This window comes from Taurulus bubalis, assembly GCF_910589615.1.
Source record: "Taurulus bubalis genome assembly, chromosome: 16".
Taxonomy (NCBI): Eukaryota; Metazoa; Chordata; class Actinopteri; order Perciformes; family Cottidae; genus Taurulus; species Taurulus bubalis.
Genome location: NC_136604.1, coordinates 7519317 through 7539811, shown reverse-complemented (window position 1 = coordinate 7539811; position 20495 = coordinate 7519317). Strand labels below are relative to the sequence as shown.

At 42.9% G+C, this 20495-nt stretch overlaps 1 protein-coding gene across 1 annotated transcript in view; it reads left to right on the top strand.

The window, feature by feature from the left end:
- Positions 1 to 20495, top strand: part of LOC306749060 (dolichyl-diphosphooligosaccharide--protein glycosyltransferase subunit STT3B) — a 77481-nt gene that overhangs the window by 56049 nt on the left and 937 nt on the right. The window contains exons 5-15 of the mRNA XM_079232304.1: positions 3936 to 4035; positions 5640 to 5738; positions 7795 to 7941; positions 11327 to 11375; positions 12067 to 12221; positions 13418 to 13629; positions 14826 to 15013; positions 16902 to 17073; positions 17615 to 17788; positions 18533 to 18646; positions 20278 to 20484. Coding sequence (XP_079088430.1) covers positions 3936 to 4035; positions 5640 to 5738; positions 7795 to 7941; positions 11327 to 11375; positions 12067 to 12221; positions 13418 to 13629; positions 14826 to 15013; positions 16902 to 17073; positions 17615 to 17788; positions 18533 to 18646; positions 20278 to 20484 — 1617 coding nt within the window. The remainder of the gene's footprint in view (positions 1 to 3935; positions 4036 to 5639; positions 5739 to 7794; positions 7942 to 11326; positions 11376 to 12066; positions 12222 to 13417; positions 13630 to 14825; positions 15014 to 16901; positions 17074 to 17614; positions 17789 to 18532; positions 18647 to 20277; positions 20485 to 20495) is intronic.

Here is a 20495-nt window from a genome sequence, read left to right as displayed (position 1 = left end):
GTCTCAATATCTTTCGAATGGATTTCCATAAAAGTTGGTGCAGACATTCATGTTTCCCTCAGGAGGAATTAGAAAAACCATATCGATCCCTTGAGCGACATCATCGGGTCAAAGTTTGAATTTCATGACCACAAATAGGGGTCTGATCGATGTCTGCAGAGCGAAAGAATTGTTCACGATCTACGTTAACGTTCACTTCTCCCACTAGCCTTCATAGACCCAGGACCTGCCACTAGTCTCCTAAAAGGGCACGGCAGTGTCTAAACTGCATGTGACACACAGATGCAGGACACTGACTATCAGTGGGGGTGTCTCTGTTGTTTACTGTCTCTTGTGCAATCTAATGTAAATTCACAGAGCATTCAACCCGTCTGTTGACCCATGGCCATCAATTGTCTCTAATGTCATCGTAAAGCCTTAATGAACTGAATTCCCTTCTGGTGTTGAGAGGGTTCAGTTGGTGAATGAGCACACAAACGGAACAACATTCATTTTCATAAATGGATCCAACAAGAGCTCAGGCTGCAAACACCTGTGCACACATTCAAATGTGTGTACACACACGGTAAAACCCTTCTCCCTGTTGCATGCCGTGTTTGCTATATCCTCTTCTGAGCGGCCCCGCGGTCATCAGATAAGCCCGGTATGAAACGCAGAGAGCGATAACGGCGAAAAGACTTTGCTCCAAACATGGTCTGAGTCCTGCCCTCACCTGTTAGCCTCTGGCTCGGGCAAAGGGCTGTTGGATCCATCATTTCAAATGGAGCATGGTCGTGCATGCACACACAGACACACACACAGACAATATGCACACACTGCTTCGGTTTACGTGTCAGGCATTCATCACTGCGCAGTCCTCTAATATGGCCAGATGGCCAGTATCTTCCATCTTTTTCCTAGGGTTGATTGTGCGCTCTGCAGGCATGATCCAAACACTCGAGAGAATAGAAATCTGCAATAGAGTTTGCTGAATCACATGCCACATCGGAGTTACCGCAGTTACCGATCTCCTACTTGTGAATAGCGTGCAAACACGATACACTCAGAAGGCGGTGGTGGTGGTGAAGTTTTACTCCCACTAAACATCAACATGTTAGCGCTGTCATTGCGTTGAGAGCATGTTACCGCGTTGACCTTAGCATTTAGCGCCTCTGTGCCAAAGTACGGCCTCAGAGCCACCACTTCATGGTTAAAGATTCTTAGTTTACAAATAATGTGTTCAACTTGGTGCTTAATACCACTCTGGATGACTTATGCCAGCTGAATTACCTAACCCTGCTTTAATGCCAATTTGGTAAGAGGACTACAAAGTATGTAACTATAGCGCAATGAAAGATAACTATTCATTTATTGTGTAAATACACCAGTTCTTAGAGTGACCATTGGGATTATCATCCATCTGATGTGGCATGAAACCACCTCCCCTGAGCTTGCCCAGTTAAATGCCCGAAGGGAAAAACGAGCCTTAAAAATAATAATAATGTACCTCAGTGATGCCAGAGAGGTTAATTAAAATGGATCAATATTTTAAAGAGGCCTTTTTTTAAATCAGATTTACACACAAAGTCACTGGTGCGGTTGGCGTTTTGTGAACTAACACATGCCACGAATGCACAAACGTGCCTATCGATTCTCAGACCTTCACCGTTCCAGCGGGTGACGGCTGACTTGTCCTTGTCCTTGTCTCTGTGCCTGCTGCCGATTGCGGTCCGCTTTGGCCAAACGCAGAGAAAGATTGGACTTTTTTTCTCTTTCTGTTATCATAAGTACTCCGTAGAAATTGGCATGTTTATAGTTGTGTGAATTTAGATAATTTCTGTTCCTCGTTCAAGTTACAGTTCACATGCTACTAATTGGCCAGCGCCATCTGAGAAAAACGGATGCGAACTACCAACGGATTATAATTACGCCTAAGTATTCAGCACGGAATTGATTTCAGAGTTTTGCTTCACTCGCTGCCTTAATGTATCATATAAATGTTAGTTTATTTGGATCAATTAGTGTTTTCCTGTGTTAGCAGAAGTGTAATGAATATGCTTTTCACCGCACCGAGCGAGTGCAATGGGGCTCTATCCGACAAGCTGCTGCAAATAAAGGCTCATCAAACAATCTGCGTGCACGCAATCCCTTTTCCTGTTTTCTCTGTTTCACTTCCTGGCACTTCCTTTTCTCTTTCCCTCTGTCTGGCATTTTTTTCTCTCAACACTCTTTCTCTCTGCTCTCCCCTCTGTTTAGTCCTTTCACCGTTTCCATTTGCCTTTTGCTGTAGTCAAGTATATGCAATTGAACACTTGTCAGCGATGTTTTTGTAGAGACGTTTTATAGCCCCCACATCCAGCGCCGCGGTATTTTGCGGACCTCAAAAACGGTTGAGGTATAATTTTAGTGGCGCTTTAAAAGTTATTGCCGCATCCATGTACAGTATGATTGTCTCGTTTTTATAGATTCTACACACGTCAGCTTTTTATAGCTCTGTACTTATGACTAATAGTAAAGAGGCAGTAAGATGTTTTATATCCCCCCTTGAATAATTCTATTTAAGACCCCAAAGGGGATTTTAGCTTTTTACTTGTATTTAATTGTATTTGAAAATGTTGTTAAAAATAGTTGCATGTTGCTCATATTCAGAACATGATTTTTATATATATATTGGAGCCGAAATCAGTCAAAAGCTACTGTAACTTATAATCGCACATGAATAGACTATTTTATTGCTTTTCCATTTCAGAAAGATCACATACACACAATGGAATAGAGAAAAAAAGAGGAAAACAAATCATGAAAAGATCAGGATTGCCCCGTCTCCACAAAACCTATTTATTACTGTGACATATTCAGTGGTTCACGCTCTATCTTGTCATTGATATGAAAACATCGCCCGTTTCTCTCGACATCACTCCTCTCGAGCTCTTATCCTGTGAGTTAACGGTTACATTCTTCCAACAGTTTTCTCTCCAAGTACGTGGGGATGTAGTGGGCCGTCTTTTCTCAAAATTATGCAACCAGTCACCTTCTCTAATAGTCACTACCAGTTCTTCTTCCCACAGCTTTATATACAATGTTGTGTTTTTGCCTTCTCTTCATTGGATGCTGGTATAGAGACGTGTAGATTTTATTTTTCTTTGAATTGTAGACTCCAATTATGGTTGTAATTATTGTATCTTAATTTACATGGTGCTGAATTTCTTTGTCATAAATGTTCCTTAATTGCACATTTCTCAAGTGGTCCTGGTTGTTTAATGTTTCAGCCATTTCCATCTTGTATTATTGTGCATAATGCTGTTATACCACTTGGTATCCATTGTTTGAACCTCTGGCTTAGAGTTAAAGTGTCTGTTATCCATCGAGCTCGTCTGAGTTCCTCCTCTAATCTATAGTATCATGCTAGATCAAACCACAACTCCAAATACAGACTGTGGCAGACTTTTAAATCTGCACTTTGATATTCATTTCTATGTTGTTGACTTTTAAATCTGCAATTTGATATACATTTCTATATAGACATTTACAAGCAAGAAAAAAATGAATAAATGCAACAAACCTTTTGGGGGGCTTATTTTGGTTTGCCACCCCCAACAGCGGTTGTATCTCCAGCTCCGTTTTCAATTTTGCGATAAGCATTTTTCTGATAATCCAACTCTTTTCAAATGCTTTTTTTAGTAGCCATCGGCAACAATGTGGGAAACCCGTTGTGTCTCAACGAGACTTCAGGTTTTCATTAATCTCCTGTCAGTGAGGCAAACCGGACACCCTTTATGCAAAGCTGATTTGTAGTGTTTTAACGGGAAGGTCTCGACCCAGCAGGGTTACCTTGTCTAAGACAAAAGGAGGAATAATTGATCAAACGGGCCAGTTAAATGAAGACTATGTTAGAGAAAGGAGGACGACCCAGCAGGCCGACTTCTGACGTGTCTGTGTGTCCGTGTGTGTTCTAGGTGTCAGCATGGGGAGGCTATGTGTTCATCATCAACCTGATTCCTCTGCATGTGTTTGTGCTGATGCTGATGCAACGCTACAGCAGAAGACTCTACATCGGTAAGACACACACACACACACACACACACACACACACACACACACACACACACACACACACACAAACCTCCAAAAGCTTTTAGTGTGTGACTTGATGTTAAGAACTTCCCCACATACTTTTGCTGAAATGGAAACTGACGGAGTTTTCAGATCCTCTTCCATTAGAATGGAAATGTGTGCAACGAAACGAGACAGAACCTCTCCTCCTTCCTAATGCGTCTCTGAACATCATCGCCAAAGCATTTGACCCTAAAAACGAGCTCAAATGCCCGGTGACGCCTGCTCTCACCTCTCGCAACCGCAAGCATTCCATCATCGGCAGTGCAGACACCCGTACGCTCACACACCACTTCACAGTAAATGCAGCCACCTGCTACCTGAGCTTTTTTTATTTGTCATTTTTTTGTTGTTTTTTTCCCCCCGCGAATGCCAGAGACGGGCTTGTTATTCCACCGAACATCCCCGGTTTCACAGAGCACGTGGCAGCTCCCAGCACATTATCTGTTGGCTCAGAGAACTCAAGCTCGATCCTTCAAGACTCTCCACACATCCTCCGTCGTCGGCTTAGCCGTGAGCCCGCAAACAGGCACCGCCGTTGTGGTCAAGAGGAAAAAAATACGAAAGCCGTGCCAAGTATCTTCTACACGTGATTATATGTTGCACTCACTGTAACCGCAAAGCATAGTCTTTGAGAGCTTTGAAAATGAATTATGGCCTCTTCACGACGAGAGGGCTTTGACCTACCTCTGCTCCGTCTCCAAGCGGTTCCTCACCAATGAAATTGTACTTGACAATGCCGGGCTGTTAAATGAAGTGGAAAATACCCTCCTGCCTTCATTGTTCGTCGAAGGTGTCTGCAGAGCATCATCCAGCAACCCCATGCACCTTCTGGTAGCAAATAAAATATGGAGAAACATATTCCGTTGACAGAAAAGACATTAGGTCTTCAGACGTGTCCTATATTCCTCACCTTCCCTCCTCTTTTACATCTCGCAGATCCTGTTTTCAGAGCCAGGTGTCACTGATTAATTGCGAAGGAACGTACAAAAAGGAGAGGGAAGAAAATCCTGATTTAATACAATGCCTCGCAGTCTATGTTCCCTTACAATTCATCTCTCTGTCTTGAGTCAATAGCAGATGTGTGTGTGTGTGTGTGTGAGAGAGAGAGAGAGAGAGAGAGAGAGATAGCTGAGGGCAGTCACAACTACTTCAAAAATGAGGCAGACTCTTCAGGAAGAGTATGAAATCTTAATTAAGCTGGTGTGTCTGCCAATCGGTTCCCCCCAGCTACATAGGTGGGAGTTGCACTGTTCTCTGCGCCGTCGTCTCACTCCAGGCCTCCTCCTGCAACGCCGCGCCGAGCCAGCTCCCCATTTCTCAGCAAATGACATTAGATTAGGTATTTTGTATTTACTCCGTCTGAGGTGTGACAGTGGAAATCAATAGACTTTAAATACCTCTGTCGAGGCTGATTTCCCTGAGTAGGACCCAAACCGGAGCAGTGGAACAGAATCGTTTCAGTGGTGCAATAGTGTATTTTTAGATTGTTTTATTTCTTTTGCGATCTATGCTCTCTCTTACCGCGTCTCCTTCTCTCTTTACAGCTTACAGCACTTTTTACATCGTGGGTCTCGTACTGTCGATGCAGATCCCCTTTGTTGGCTTCCAGCCAATCAGGACCAGCGAGCACATGGCTGCTGCCGGTAAGTCCCACCCTCTGTACCTCCAAGGTAGCTGATGCCGCGTTCTTCCTGGGAGAACAAGTTCTCTTCTAGAAAAGTGCAATGGTGAAGTCAGCAGTTCTTGGAAGATTGTGGTGGCCTTATTTTCCAAGTTATGACTCAATCATAACTCTCTCATAAAATATCTGAGCTTCTCTCAAGTATGTGACGGCACAGTTCTCAACCTAACTGTTTTGGTTAATTCATTTCTTCCTGTATGCTACTTGCCACTAACAAAGTAAGCATCAAGTTGGTGAATGCGATCATGTATTTAGCAGCTACAATAAAAAGTGAGTAGCCTAGTCTTTAATTTAGGAGTTTGGGGGTAAATATTGGACTGATATTCATCAGGTGGCTAGAAACTAAATACTAAATAGTGTTGCGGTGTCCGCTCACCGCTAAATAACCAACTGTTTGCCGTATCAACTTAATGAGGTGATAATATGTCTGTTTACAACTTGTTACTCTGCCAACAACTGGCCCCAAAAAAATCAATGAATGCAGGTTTTAATGCTGCATTTGTCTCTACAACACAGACTTGTTACAAAGCACCTTGAGTTACAGTGAAATTGATTGTATTTCAATACTGAACGGGAATTTCTGATTAAATGTTACATGAGTAACTGGGGCAGACTTTGGTATTCTACAAAGACGCATTAATGCGACACAGAGTGCATTTCAGACGCGTGGCGTCATCTTCCTCCAACCTGCAACACAAGGGAAAGGCTCAGGTCGATTGCTGTACATGTATTAACGGTGTGACTTTACATAAGCCGCTCGCTTGTTATCCAATGCACCGTATGGTTACCGGGACGCACCACTTTGCGGTTGTTTGACTGCAGCGAGACTTGAATCTGGATGCCGTTAGTCACACTCCGTATGCAGAAGAACACAGGGACCCTCACCAAATATATTCAAAGTAGAAGTAAGTAAGTAACTTCACAAGCCGACCATATGGGTTTAGTGCTGCACTTGGCTTGCAGGTAGTTTATTAAAGCTTGTTCGGTCTTCGCCCATCTGCTGCCTGACAGCACGGATGGGTGGGTGCGTGCCGCATGGTTCAATGTGTTCGCGTCATCCAGATTGGGAAAGGACTGTCGTTGGAAGCTTCAGTAAGCCGAGCATCACCTTTTTGAACACTGCAGCAGGCTTTAGTTGAAGTGTCCCTGTTTTCCTGAGAGTCGACAACACAAACACCATCATGAGAGGCTTTAAAGAAAATGCGCCACAAAAAAATAAAATAATCTCCGTTTTTGACTTCCTGCTCTCTGAGTGTGTGTGTTTTTGTTTTTTTGATGTCGCTGGTGTAGCAGCTGCTCAGAACATCTGGTGGTGGCATTCAGGGAGCACAGTGGGAGACTGGAAGAAAGTGACAGAGCCGCGGACCTGTCGGTACCGTTGAGACGTCGGCCCCTGAGGCGGGCAGGGTGGCACAGACTGACAAGCAGGTTAGCGCCGCCGCGGCTCTCCGGGAGACAGACAGGAGCTTAACCTTGGAAATGGGTGAGACCTGCTGTGGGCAGCGGTGGCGCTAGCGGAGGAGTAAGGCGATTTCACACAAGATTTGTCAAAAAGGATGGAAGGTGACGAAAGCCAGAGAAACCAGCCCCACGTTTACAATTTTTTATATCGCGTTCAACAGACAGACGGAGAGAAACGCACTGGAGAAAAGGGCGCTGAGAAAGTGACGGAGCAAAGGAACGGAGGGTAGAAGCGATCGAAGGAGGCTGCAACAAGAAGGACACGGCTTGGGAGAGAGAAGGGCTTATTCACACAAATCTGTCTCGTGCAATTGAAGTATGTTGTCCCACAGTATTTGTCTTTGACATCGGCATGAACAGCCGAAGGGGCTATCCGCGAATCGCTATGTCGAGAATCCTGCCAAACTGACAGCGGCACTTCTTAGCCACGGAGAAAAACAACGGCTTTTTATACCCTGCAGGAGAAAACATGAATCAGGGCCTCCTCAAATATTCAGTGCGAGTTTCCTTTGTATGTTTGCTCATTCTTTGGTTTCTGGCTGTGGCTCCTTTCCCAGGTGTGTTTGCACTCCTCCAAGCCTACGCCTTCCTGCAGTACCTGAAGGACAGGCTGACCAGGCAGGAGTTCCAGGCGCTTTTCCTCCTCGGAGTCTCTCTCGCCGCCGGCGTGGTCTTCCTTACCGTCATCTATCTCACTTACACAGGTCTGTATGTCTGCTCACATCATTTATCTGTTCACATACATGTGTAGACCATCATTTATTGTATTTATTTATGTTTTGTCCTTGTAAGTAGAGCTGAAACAATTGATTATTTGCTGGACAGAATATTTCTCCATGCATAATATTTAATAAAGTCCCTTATCAAGCAAAAAGGTTATGGTTTCAGCTTTACGATTTTGAGTATTTGCTGCTTTTCTCTGTGTAGTGTCATTTTATAATCATTGTCTTCTGGTTTTATACTGTTAGTCGAACAAATTAAGCAAAGGGAAGACGCATGCATGGGTTCTACGAAATTGTGCCTCAATTAATAGAAATAGTCAATAGATTAATTTATAAAAAAGGTAATAAATTGACGTGGTCCTCCTTTTAAGCACGTATCTTTAGTTGGAACCAATATCATGGCTTGGCAAGCGGGGAGACTTCTCTTTAAACCTGTTACTGAACTGCTAAGCCAACAGGGATTGGGGGGAAAGTAGCAAAGAAATCTTACATTGATCAATACTGTACTATTTTACATTGATAGGCAATTCTCATTATAGTTTATAGAAATCCGATGCAAAGACGACAAAAATAGAAAATGTATGAGGTGCTATTTGTAGTAAAGTTGGTTAAGATGAGCGGTCCAGTGGCAGATCATATTCCAATAAAGGATGCAACTATCTCTCTGTGAGAGATTCAGTGGCAGAAACTAAGCCTTTTAGTGTACGTACATTGATTGTAAGGAGTTGTTCCTGTTGATTCGCATTAGTCACTTAGGCACAGAAACATGGGTAAAAATACATCTAGTATATCCTGAGTTATTTCCTTGTTCAGTCGTCTGTATTAGTGTCAAGATATAATATCACTTTCTAATGTTATTTTCATACTCCAATGGTAATGGTATCTGCCCCATCTGTTTGTGTGTTTATGAGCACACACATGAGAAATTACCCTGAATTTGGCTAAAATTTGGTGGACAAATAGCCTTTTGTGAAAGGATCAGTTGACTAGATATTTTAATGATTAGCCAGATCTGGGGTTTCGGCCATTTTAAATTCAGTTTTCTTTAGTCAGCCAAAAGTTACAGGGTGTTAAACACTATTCCCCGATTGTCTGACCTCCAGGCCGCCCCAGCGGGCTGCCCATCAGCGCTTTGTTTGTCAGAGAATTAAACCCAGAAGGCAAATAATGAACAAATATTATATAGTAACTAATAGTTGGAGAACAGTTGTTGGAGGGCTGTGCGCTACCTCGAGCCTTTCTGTGGAGTCAGTTGTGTGTTGTTTTGGGTCGGCCAGGTTGAACCCTAAAGCGCGCAGCCGGCTGGTTGAACTTTGTCCTTGTTAATGTTTTTCTCCATTATTTTCCGCACTGCCTAAAATCAATAAATAGCAGGGAGTCAACATTTGAAAGGTCTAAAAACCTTTCAAATGTTGACTCCCTGCTATTTATTGATTTTAATTTGTCTTCTGCTGAAATGTTGAGATGACCCAGCCTATAGCTCTTGTTTTGATAGCCCTTATCTAGTGGTTCATTCCCTCGGACTGGTCTCAAGAAAGCCAGTTTACTGCGTAAAGAGAGCTCACGTATCCCCTCCGGCTGCATATGCCCACCTTTACTTCAGAGTGTAATGAGCCTTAATAAAGCAGTACTGTTTTTTTTTTTACACAACATATACTGGCTTTCTCACCTTGATTAAAGCATCAGATTATTTACTTGCCTTAAATGACAATCTGTCACTCTAGATTGTATGAACTCAAGCAGCCAGGCCCTTCGCCCAGTAAAGAGGGGGTGGCATGTTACATCTGCAGTCGCACGCCCGCTTTAAACCCGATTTGGCCACTCGTGTGGATGCAGAAGTCCCGCGAGGACCCCGGATTGAACTGGACGTCTGGTGAACGCTGTGATGCGTCGCCAACTGAAGGCAGCAGTGGGAGTCGGTGACTGTTTGGTGATGTGCCAGTTTTCCAGGGAAACTGCACATGTCCCTCTCTATTCTGTCAGACCTTTTCATCTCATAAGAATCTCTGCAGCAGAGTAGCCGGGTGGGTTTTTCCTCCTGAACACGGCGCCAAGTATTGATCGGTTAAATCAGTGTCATCCTATAAATCAACTCTCAAAATATCTCCTTCATCCCACTTATACTGCCCTTTTCATATATTTTTCTTGCCTGATTCGGTCCAGCGCTTTTTATTTAAGTGTTGTTATTTATTTATTTGTATTCATGATGATGATGATGATGATGTGGTGGTGATTATTTCATCATTAATATTAAACACATTAGGCACAATCTCTCTTGAAGAGCATCAAAGGACATGAAACGGCGACATGTTGGTGCAAACATGTCACAAGAGTTGAAATATGGGGCCACGGCTTTTGTTTGTGTTGTCTGCACACTTGCAGTCGGCGTGTGTGAGTGGCTGTGAGAGCCCCCAGGCTACAGTTGAGAGCTGAAATGTATTCCACATCAAAGCCTAACCAAAATAAGACATTGGTATGCGTGCATAAAATGCCCTGTGCGGTCTAATTTGGAGCTTAAATGGTTTCAGTTAAATTTATAAACAAGTCAATTCAAGTAATTAAGTCACATCAATAGAATACATTTTTGGCATTGGCACATTCTCTTTGGGTTTTCATGGACTGAAATTGATCTTTAAATGATCACAGATGTGTAAAACATGATCATCATCTTTAAATCAGATTTGCGTAATTTTGGGTATTAAGAAACGTCTGTTCCAATCTACACACAATCTAACATACAGTGTTCCATGCGGATCGTAAACCCTTGAATATATAAACGACTTATTGCAATTAGTTGAGAAATGTAGATGACTTAATTCTTTTTATCCAGGAAAAGGGCAGCGACCCCGTTCTCGTGCATTTGTTTAAAGTCCTGCCGGCTCCAGTATGCTTATTGCAGCAACGGGCTGCAGCATCTATGTATCTATCTGTATGTCGCAGTCACATATTTAAACCATTTATGTCAATGTATAGGCTATGTATAGGGAATATAGGTGGTAATTGTATGTGTTTTAATCGTGGGGTGATGAGCTGTATATTCAGATTTGAGAGAATATATTTTGGACATTGAAATTACACAGGATTTCACCACAATCCCAGACGTCACAGTTTTCCACCAGCACTTAAAGTGTAGTATGCATATGTGGATCTGTGCGGAGATTGGGGAAACCTGATCCGTTAGCTTTATAAACAATTACCATTGCTTGTAGCAAATGACGATCTAATGGAAATATTTTGTCATTGTTTTAATATATTTTTCCCCGTGACCTGTAACAACCCTAATCTAAATTTTCTGCATGCGTAGCGGCACACAGAAAATTCAAATGTTACACATCGCTTCTGTCCTGATCGTCTTTTCTTTCCGCAGGATACATTGCTCCGTGGAGTGGTCGTTTCTACTCTCTCTGGGACACCGGGTAAGCTCCGCTGACCTTCACACTCTCACCGTTGATGGAACGCTTGTTTAGTCGAGTGTGTGTTTCCTAAGACGGCTATAAACGCCCCTGTATCGTCCCAGAGGGAACCGTACAGCACAGGCTCTGTGTTTAACTATTGTCTTACTCCCAAACCGCAGCAGGCACCCAAATGCTCTGCAATGTGTTTGATATTTCAACACACCCAATCGATTTCACACGCACACACACACACACACACACACACACACACACACACACACACACACACACACACACACACACACACACACACACACCCTGTTTGCTGACTGAAGCAGTATGGGGTAGTCTCTCCCCCCCCCCACCCCCCCCCCCCCATCCACTTTCCTCTGGAGGCTCATACTAATTCCTTAATGTGCTGTGTGTTTTCTCTTACCCAGCTGTAATCACTAAACACTTATTTAAATATTTCAAATAGTATAGAAACTGCTGTGTGAGATCCCGTAATGAATAAAGAGGGAGCAAACAGACCAGAAAAACAACATTAGTCATCTTGAGCGGTAAATGTGTTCATATTTTACCATAAGCATGCCAGGGAGGTATATTTTTTTCACAATTCTGGAATTAATCAGGAGGATCTAACGTATAATTTGTCTGAACACTCCCAGCACGCTCAACGCATCTTGAATTACATCCTGTCTGTCTCCTCCAGCTATGCAAAGATCCACATCCCCATCATAGCGTCGGTGTCGGAGCACCAGCCGACAACGTGGGTCTCCTTCTTCTTCGACCTCCACATCCTGGTCTGCACGTTCCCAGCAGGCCTCTGGTTCTGCATCAAGAACATCAACGATGAACGAGTGTTCGGTAGGAGCATTTTGTTTTAAATCTACAGTTTCTTTTTAATATGCCCTCAAAGCTTTAAATTCCATTGTGGCAGAGTAACATCGTCCATCACAGCTCACTCATTTAATGACACCCTCATTGTTACATAACATATAAACACAGGACCCTCCTAGATTATGTCACAATCCTATAGGTTTATGCCAGAAAATTTGATTATTTAAATTTTCTTTCATGTTAAATTAGTTTCACATAAATCAGGTTCATGGCCATGTAGGCAGTGTGGCCAACACAATTTAGAACTCTGTGATTGGATTTTTCTCACCAAAATGCACTCTGGGAATCGGAGTTGGCTTCCAACCTTAAGTTTGCATGTACTATATACAGCCTAGGTAAAAAAATATATATATATTCAAAAAATTTTTTTTTGCTGATGATTGAACCTGGAGAGTTTCATATTCATATGAGACTTGAAAGTGCCAGTCTGTCAGTCACCTATGAGGAAAATGAATGCAACTTTTACTTTCAGCTGCTCCCACATCACAACTCTACTCCATCATTTCTTACTTCTCAGTTTTACTGGTATATTCCTTTATTCCCTAATTGTCGCTGTCATTTATCTGCTTCATGAAGTGAGAGCTACAATAAACATGCACTATTTCTAAACCGTATGTAATAAGTCAAAAATAAACCTAAATCAGAGTGTGATCAGGACTCTTTTCACTGGATCTGAATAAATGCCTCCTGGTTTAGGATCCTTCCTCATCACTATAGTATCTGTCTTTGTTTCCAGTATTGTGCCTAAAGATACAAAAAACACTGAGGGTGGAACTTAAAAAACAACTCAAACAAAACTTTCATGTATACAGAGTAAGATCAAGGGCGGAGAACCTAGAAGAGTTTTTCAGCGGCCCGTTTCTCCCTCAGAATTAATCAGCCAATTACAGCTATTGATTAGCCGTGCACCTGTTGAGCCGGGTCGGCACTTTTCAAGGACGGAAAGCAGCCTGCGCTCTCTCTCCGTTTAGGGTTTGAGCTCTTCAGAGCCAACGCAGACTGATTATGCTGTGTTACAACTCAATTTCTCTTTTTCATGTCTTTATCTCATCCTCACACACACCGGCCCATTTCCCCCGTCCTTTACACGCACTCGGTCTTTCTCCTCGTCTGACCTTGTCTACTGTGTTCTCTCCCCCTCCCCCTTTCTGTCTTCATTCCAGTGGCCCTGTATGCCATCAGCGCGGTCTATTTTGCCGGTGTGATGGTGCGTCTGATGCTGACGCTGACGCCGGTGGTGTGCATGCTGTCTGCCGTGGCTTTCTCCAGCGTCTTTGAGCATTACATGGGGGATGACACGAAGAAGGAGAAACAACCCGCTGAAGACAGCAGCGACGAGGACGACAAGAGGAATTCTGGGAATCTTTATGACAAGGTCGAGACGGGACCGAATGATTGTAGAAATGTGCATTAAATAGGAAAACATGATTTGCTTTACAGACCTTTTGCATTCATGGTTTGCATGTTTGTCAGCTTCTGTCACTCGCCACCAGTTTAGCTGTGATTCACCTGCAGCTGTGTGATGCTGCTCATAATTTGAGCCGTCTCACTTGGTGTTGATCCGACTGCTGTCTTAATCTATTCCAGTCCACCCCTTAATCGCATTATTTCACGCGGTGCCCACAAATAGCCGACTTTTAGAAGTGTTGCTGACATATAACATTTTAGCTTGTCTCACAATTTTGTGAAATTAACAGATGCTTGAAAAATGACACATTTAAGGCAGTTTTTAGGCATCAAGACATCAATGTCTGTTTATGGTGACAGGGCTTGTTACACATCGTTGCTGCCCTGCGCTGGTGGGAAAAAGAAAATGCCGTGATGGACATTTTGGATAAACTTGGACGCGTTGCTGTATACACATTTTACACAATGTGATACAAATTGCGAGAAACATTTCTGCTGATGGTTGTTAAAACAACAGTAGTAATGTGCCAATAATGGAGGATTAGAAGTCTGCAGGCTGATATAAACTATGCAAGTGTATACAATTATGGTTCTGCAAAGGTTTTGAGGTCAGAAATGTTTGCATCATTAAGATTAGAGTTTTGAGACTAAAAGTATTATTAGAAAGACATAAAAACAAATAACTATGGCACAAAAAAAATGTAAACAATCACAAATATGATTAAAGATATCAGCCAGTACGTCTCTCTCAGTAGAATTGGTGTCTGTAACAGTTTGTTTTGCTGTTCACAGTACCAAGTGCATAGTGTTATCCACATCAGTCGTCGCACACTTTTAGCCTCCGTTTATGTGTCAGAGCAAGTAATTGGAGGGGCTAGAGAAGGAAAGAATTTCACAGTATGCAGATTCCTTTCCCTCCAGACTTTTTATAGCCATAACAATTCTCTGCTGCTCGTGTAAAATGATTAACTCATCCCGAGGTTCATATAACAATCCTTAGTGACGCATCAAACAGTAGAGAAAACTTCAGGATGACGTAAGATACGTTGCCCAATTAGTTCATTCAATGATTTAATCCACTCAATAATTCATCTCCTGGGAACCCTGCAGTCTTTTTCTTTCTTTTTTCCTGTCCGTCACAAGAGTGTTTGTCTCCCCCCGCAGGCCGGCAAGGTGCGCAAACATGTGTCTGAGCAGGAGAAGGCGGAGGAGGGTCTGGGTCCGAACATCAAGTCCATCGTCACCATGCTGATGCTGATGCTGCTGATGATGTTCGCCGTCCACTGCACCTGGGTCACCAGCAACGCCTACTCCAGTCCCAGTGTGGTGCTGGCCTCATACAACAACGACGGGTACGCATCTACACGCACAAACACACACACACACACACACGGAAGTTAGCTGGTGAGGAGCCAAGCAAAGTTTCAAGTAATATTTCATAATGCTGAAGAATGGGTTGCTCACCCTTTTATGCAAATGAACACACGTGTGTGTCTGTGTGTGAATTCCAGGGGCATTTAAAAAAAAATTGGGGGCACTTTTTGAAACTTGTGAAATAACATTTAACCTTTGTTCAAAATGATAAATATACTTATTTAGGCTTACCGTATATGAGCAATTGTCATCAAATGGCAATAATAAGACTTTTAGGCAGTAGTCTACAGATTCAAAGTGTTTTTATTAGATTTTTTTAACAAAAAAACAAACAGAAAACATAAATCAGACAATCCTATTCAATTGTATTCTTATTTCTTTGTGGTTATTTATTGTTATAAAAATGTTTTAATCAATTATTAACAATTCTAACTTTTTCTTTTTATAATTCAAAATTACATTTATTGATTTCTTTGTTGCCTTAATCACGTTGTACCTCCCTAGTACAGGAAATACAGATAGGACAGACAAAACAAAGAACAAAAACAAAACGCAACCTGCAGTTTGATTGTATTAAGTATGAACTGAACCAGACGGCATGTTTCATCACGTTAAGGTACGACCAGCTTTCCATTAAAAAAAAAAAAACAGGTTGGTAAAGATTTAATGGGGTAACGTAACAAAGATATTACGACACACAACATGGATGGCGAGTTACATTCGTTCGTATCGCCGGTAACTTCAACTTGGAGTGAAAAGATAAATGTTGGAGGGACGCTGTAGACATCTTAACGCTGATTGGCCAAGACGTGACACGTCACATCAAAGATGTTTTATTGCGAAGATCACAACATCACCTTTTCTCCGTGTCTCACTCCAATCTTAGAAAGGCTGGGCGGCCAGTAACTAACGTTAGCTAGCGAAAGCAAACGAAATAATTTAAAAATAATTATTAGTAGTTATCATTCCCCGTAGGCGATGGCGTGTTGCCTGAGATGGTGACGGAGACTGTGTTGGCTGATCCTCATTTCTCCTACACTCGCAGTCACAGGTCTGATCAAGGAGCGCTCCATTTTTTAAATGTTGTTTTCCTCGCGCTCACACAACATCAAGGCGGAAATCCAAAACATTGGTAACTGGACCGGGTCACGTTCATTAAATAATCGTAATGTGATATCGGGGGCAAATTTATATTTCTTGGGGGCAGTTTTGCCCTTTGCCACTGTGTATTTCCGACGCTGGTGTGCGTGTGCACGAACACACAGAGCAGCAGGATAGAGGGAGCGCATGAATATTTCATAGGAGGTTTGTGGAAATATTGATATGTGCACCTATTTAATCCGATTGCTTAACTTATTGTTGCTACAGAAGTCACCTAACAAAGCCGAGATATTCTCTTGAGATTCTTTACAGGCATAATTATTCTCTTTAAGCATTAGGGAGGAAATATTGAATTCCAAGACTTAATGGTTGATGCAAGTCCTCATACATATATTAATGGCACCACGGCGGCTCTCAGACAATGGTTTTAGCTATGCTGCTGGGAGGAGCATAGCCGCCACTCTGCTCTTTACTCTCGAACAAATACACACACGCATAGCACACACACACACACACACACACACACACAAATCCAAGCAACCAATTAGTTATATGGAAGGTAATCATAGTATATGTGTCTGCTTTTTGCTCCTCGAGGTACATTCAGGACATGTGTTTTTTAACCCCCTGTTTATTATGCTCGGATGGTGTATTTTCAGTTGTTGTTGCCCTTCTGGTTCAAAGTCTCTTAACGGAAACATTATTAGCCTCTGCAGCGATACGCCTGTCAACACCGTTATCTGTCAACCTTGCTTTCCTTGTTAGGACACGCAACATCCTGGATGACTTCCGGGAGGCCTACTACTGGCTGAGGCAGAACACAGACGAGCACGTCCGCGTCATGTCGTGGTGGGACTACGGTTACCAGATAGCCGGCATGGCCAACCGGACCACGCTAGTCGATAATAACACGTGGAACAACAGTCATATAGCACTGGTGAGACTTCTGTCTATTTTAGCCTTCTGCTCTCTTCCTGTTTTGATCCATGCAGATACAGAGAAACACAATAATTATTCTAGCAGTTATTGGATGAATAGCAAGCTAGTCAGTGAATATTTTGCATAATTGCCACATAGTATAAACCCGCTTCTTCCAACCAGCCGGATAATATTGTCTTCTTAAACTTTTTCTATTGAATTTACACTGTAGGGGGATTTCAGTTAATTGCTGTCAGATTCTGTGGGTTTGATTTATGTATATTTCCTGTTTTCTGCTGCCAAATGTAGAGGAACGTTTTTTTTGTCTTTTAGTTAAGTCTGTAAAAGCCCCCTAGCTTTGTTCTCTCTTGCTTTCTACCTGCTGCCTGTTGTCGCTTCAGCATCTGTCCACAGGATTTGTAATTACACAGATACAAGATACAAGATGGATGTCTGTTTAAGAATTCCTGTTGCCACTTCTGTACTGAAGTATCGTGTCTTGTGAAACAGAGGAAACGCCAATTAAAGTTTGACTTGTCATTCTGCGCGGCTGTTTCCAGGTGGGGAAAGCCATGTCTTCCAACGAGAGCGCAGCCTACACGATCATGAGGTCTCTGGATGTGGACTACGTGCTGATTATCTTCGGAGGAGTAATCGGCTACTCGGGAGACGATATAAACAAGTTCCTCTGGATGGTGCGGATAGCAGAGGGAGAGCACCCAAAGGACATCAGGGTGAGTGTGAGACCTGCCCGTCACTGCAGTTATTCTCCAGGAAATCTTGTCAATGTTCCCAACTGTCAGCTGTATCTGAGCTGAGGATAACGTAGCCGTAGTATCTGAGGTGTTAGCCGGACTCCTGAAGTCCTTTTTTGTGCTCAAAGAAGTAAAAAGCTGACCAAAAACATTCATGGTCAACAAATCTGTGTTCTTCAGGAGAAATCTAGCCAAGGAGGCCATGTTTATCTAATCCAGAACCCAGATTACAGAACCGGGCGTCTTGATTGCATTTAAGAAATCTTACTAGAGCAAGTCGGCTGTAACCAGGGCACTTAAAGTTCAGGTAATTGTTTAAGTTCTTAAAGTTTGGGTAATTATTTAACAGTTTGAGAAATACACTTATTTCACTTTCTTGACTAGAGTTGAGGAGATTGATGTAGCTCTCATGTCTGTCAAGCAAATGTGAAGCTACAGTCATCGAATGGTTCTCTTAGCTCGGCATAAAGACGGGAACAAGTGGAACCGGCTGGCATGGCTCTGTCAGTGTCACAGAATCTGCCTCACAGCACCTCTTAAAGATCTCTAATAACACCGTATATAGCTTGTTTGTTTCACATGCTATTATTTGATGTTTAAAGTAAGTCATTTTTTAACTAGTGTGGGACAATAGTTTCCCCCTGTTGTCATCTCCAGTCAGTGAGTTCTACTAAATTACTTCCCCATCTCATCCTCCCATAATCTCATCCTTGTCTTCTTTAGGAGAGCGACTACTTCACCCCTCAGGGAGAGTTCAGAGTGGATAAGGCCGGTTCACCGACTCTGCTCAACTGCCTTATGTACAAGATGTCCTACTACCGATTTGGTGAAATGCAGGTGAGGAGAGATTTCTTTCGCTTTACTGTGCATATTTTTTTCCTGGTCAGGTCAAGGCTACCGGGAATAAATAAATACTCTAAATAATGAGTTCCAGCTTTGGGCAAAGATCAGAAAGTAACGAGCGGCTGCCATCTCCGAAGAAGTAAAAAAAAGTACTGTTACTATATTGTATGCAGCTTTACCAGAGAATAACAAGCTGCTGTTGCCACCAAAGGTGTAAATCTTCTTGCTCCTGTATCTTAAAAGCACAGTTGGCTGACAGACAGGCGGAAGAGGATTTAAGGAGATGCCTTGGGGAGCTCCGGAGGATCGGAGAGGAGGATGGGGGGGGCATAAAGGATGGAGGGCAGAATCTTTCAAATGTTGCACGGCTACTTCTGGCAGGTAGCAGAGGAGATGAGAGGGATCCTTCTTGCCAGGTGCTTACATCCCCGCTGTAGACGAGGCCCGGCCAACAGCTCAGCAGAGATGGGAGAATCAATGCAGCCGCCATGCGTAGACACAGACAGCCTCACAGCGCTGCTTGGAGGGGGGAAAAGATGGAGGGACTGAGGCTCATACGTAGGAGGAGGACAGGAGGGAGGAAGAGAGAGTAGGGAGGGTGGATTAGGTTTGTGAAAACAGGATGCGACAAGGGGAAACGGGCTCAAATGACATCGGGGAGAAGACAATAAGTGGAGGATACAGTTTGTAGTGGCGAGTGGAGATTAAAGGATCATGCTGACAATGCATAATACAGTACCAAATAGAAAGTATGTAATGAAAAGGATCTCTCCAAAAGCCAACCCATTGATATCTCTATTCTTGACATTTGAGTGACAAGATGAACAGCGTTAGTGAATTCACGGTGAGGGACTAAACCATTGTGACTAATACTATTTTAGTATGTCCTCTGAAGCAGCCTTGAGGCGTACACGAGATGCCACGGTGACCTGTACATGAGGACGTGATGCACAAAGGGAGAGTGAGAGCGGAGTCTGCAGAGGTTTAGTAGAAAGGGAGCGTAGCTGTGAGAGTAGAGGTGACGAGGGCAGATCAAATGTGGGAAGGACACAGTGAAGGAGTAGAATATTAGGAACGAGAGATTGTGATCGGTTCATACATATTTGCCAAAGGATAGATGCTGCACTGTAATCAAAGGGCCAAACTTTGATTTTTCTTTTATAATTTAGTTTGTTCATGTCTGAGTACGAAGTTTTAATTGCTCAGCTTTGCATAAAGATTGGGAACAAGGCGAAACGGCTCACCTGCTTCGGTCCAAAGCTCACAATTATTTCTTTAATCTGTGTATACATCAAAATGTAGTTATGACAGTTTGTCAGACTACTTTAGACTTTGTTACCTAGACGGAGAGTAATAGTCTCGCTGTTTCCTCCTGCTGTCAATCCTTTCATGCAACTCTGTTTATCTCCCAAAATATCAGAAACAATTTCAAACAAAGCTTTTTGCACATCAAGTCAATTTAATTGTTATAGAACAATATCACAAACTACAAATTTAGCTCGGGTTGCTTTATAAATGTATTAAAAAAACACGACACCCTTTGTCTTATTTGGATAAGGAGCAACCTCTCCAAACAAACCTCTCCACACAGCGCTTTAACCAAGACAACCTTATCCGTCTCCCAGCTGGACTTCCGGACGCCTCCTGGCTTCGACCGAACGCGCAACGCCGAGATCGGCAACAAGGATATCTCGTTCAAGCACCTGGAGGAGGCGTTCACCTCTGAGCACTGGCTGGTGAGGATCTACAAGGTCAAGAACCTGGACAACAGGGAGCCGCTGGACCACAAGCTTCGCAGTATAGTGCCCAAGCAGAAGTACACCTCCAAAAAGGTACCGAGATC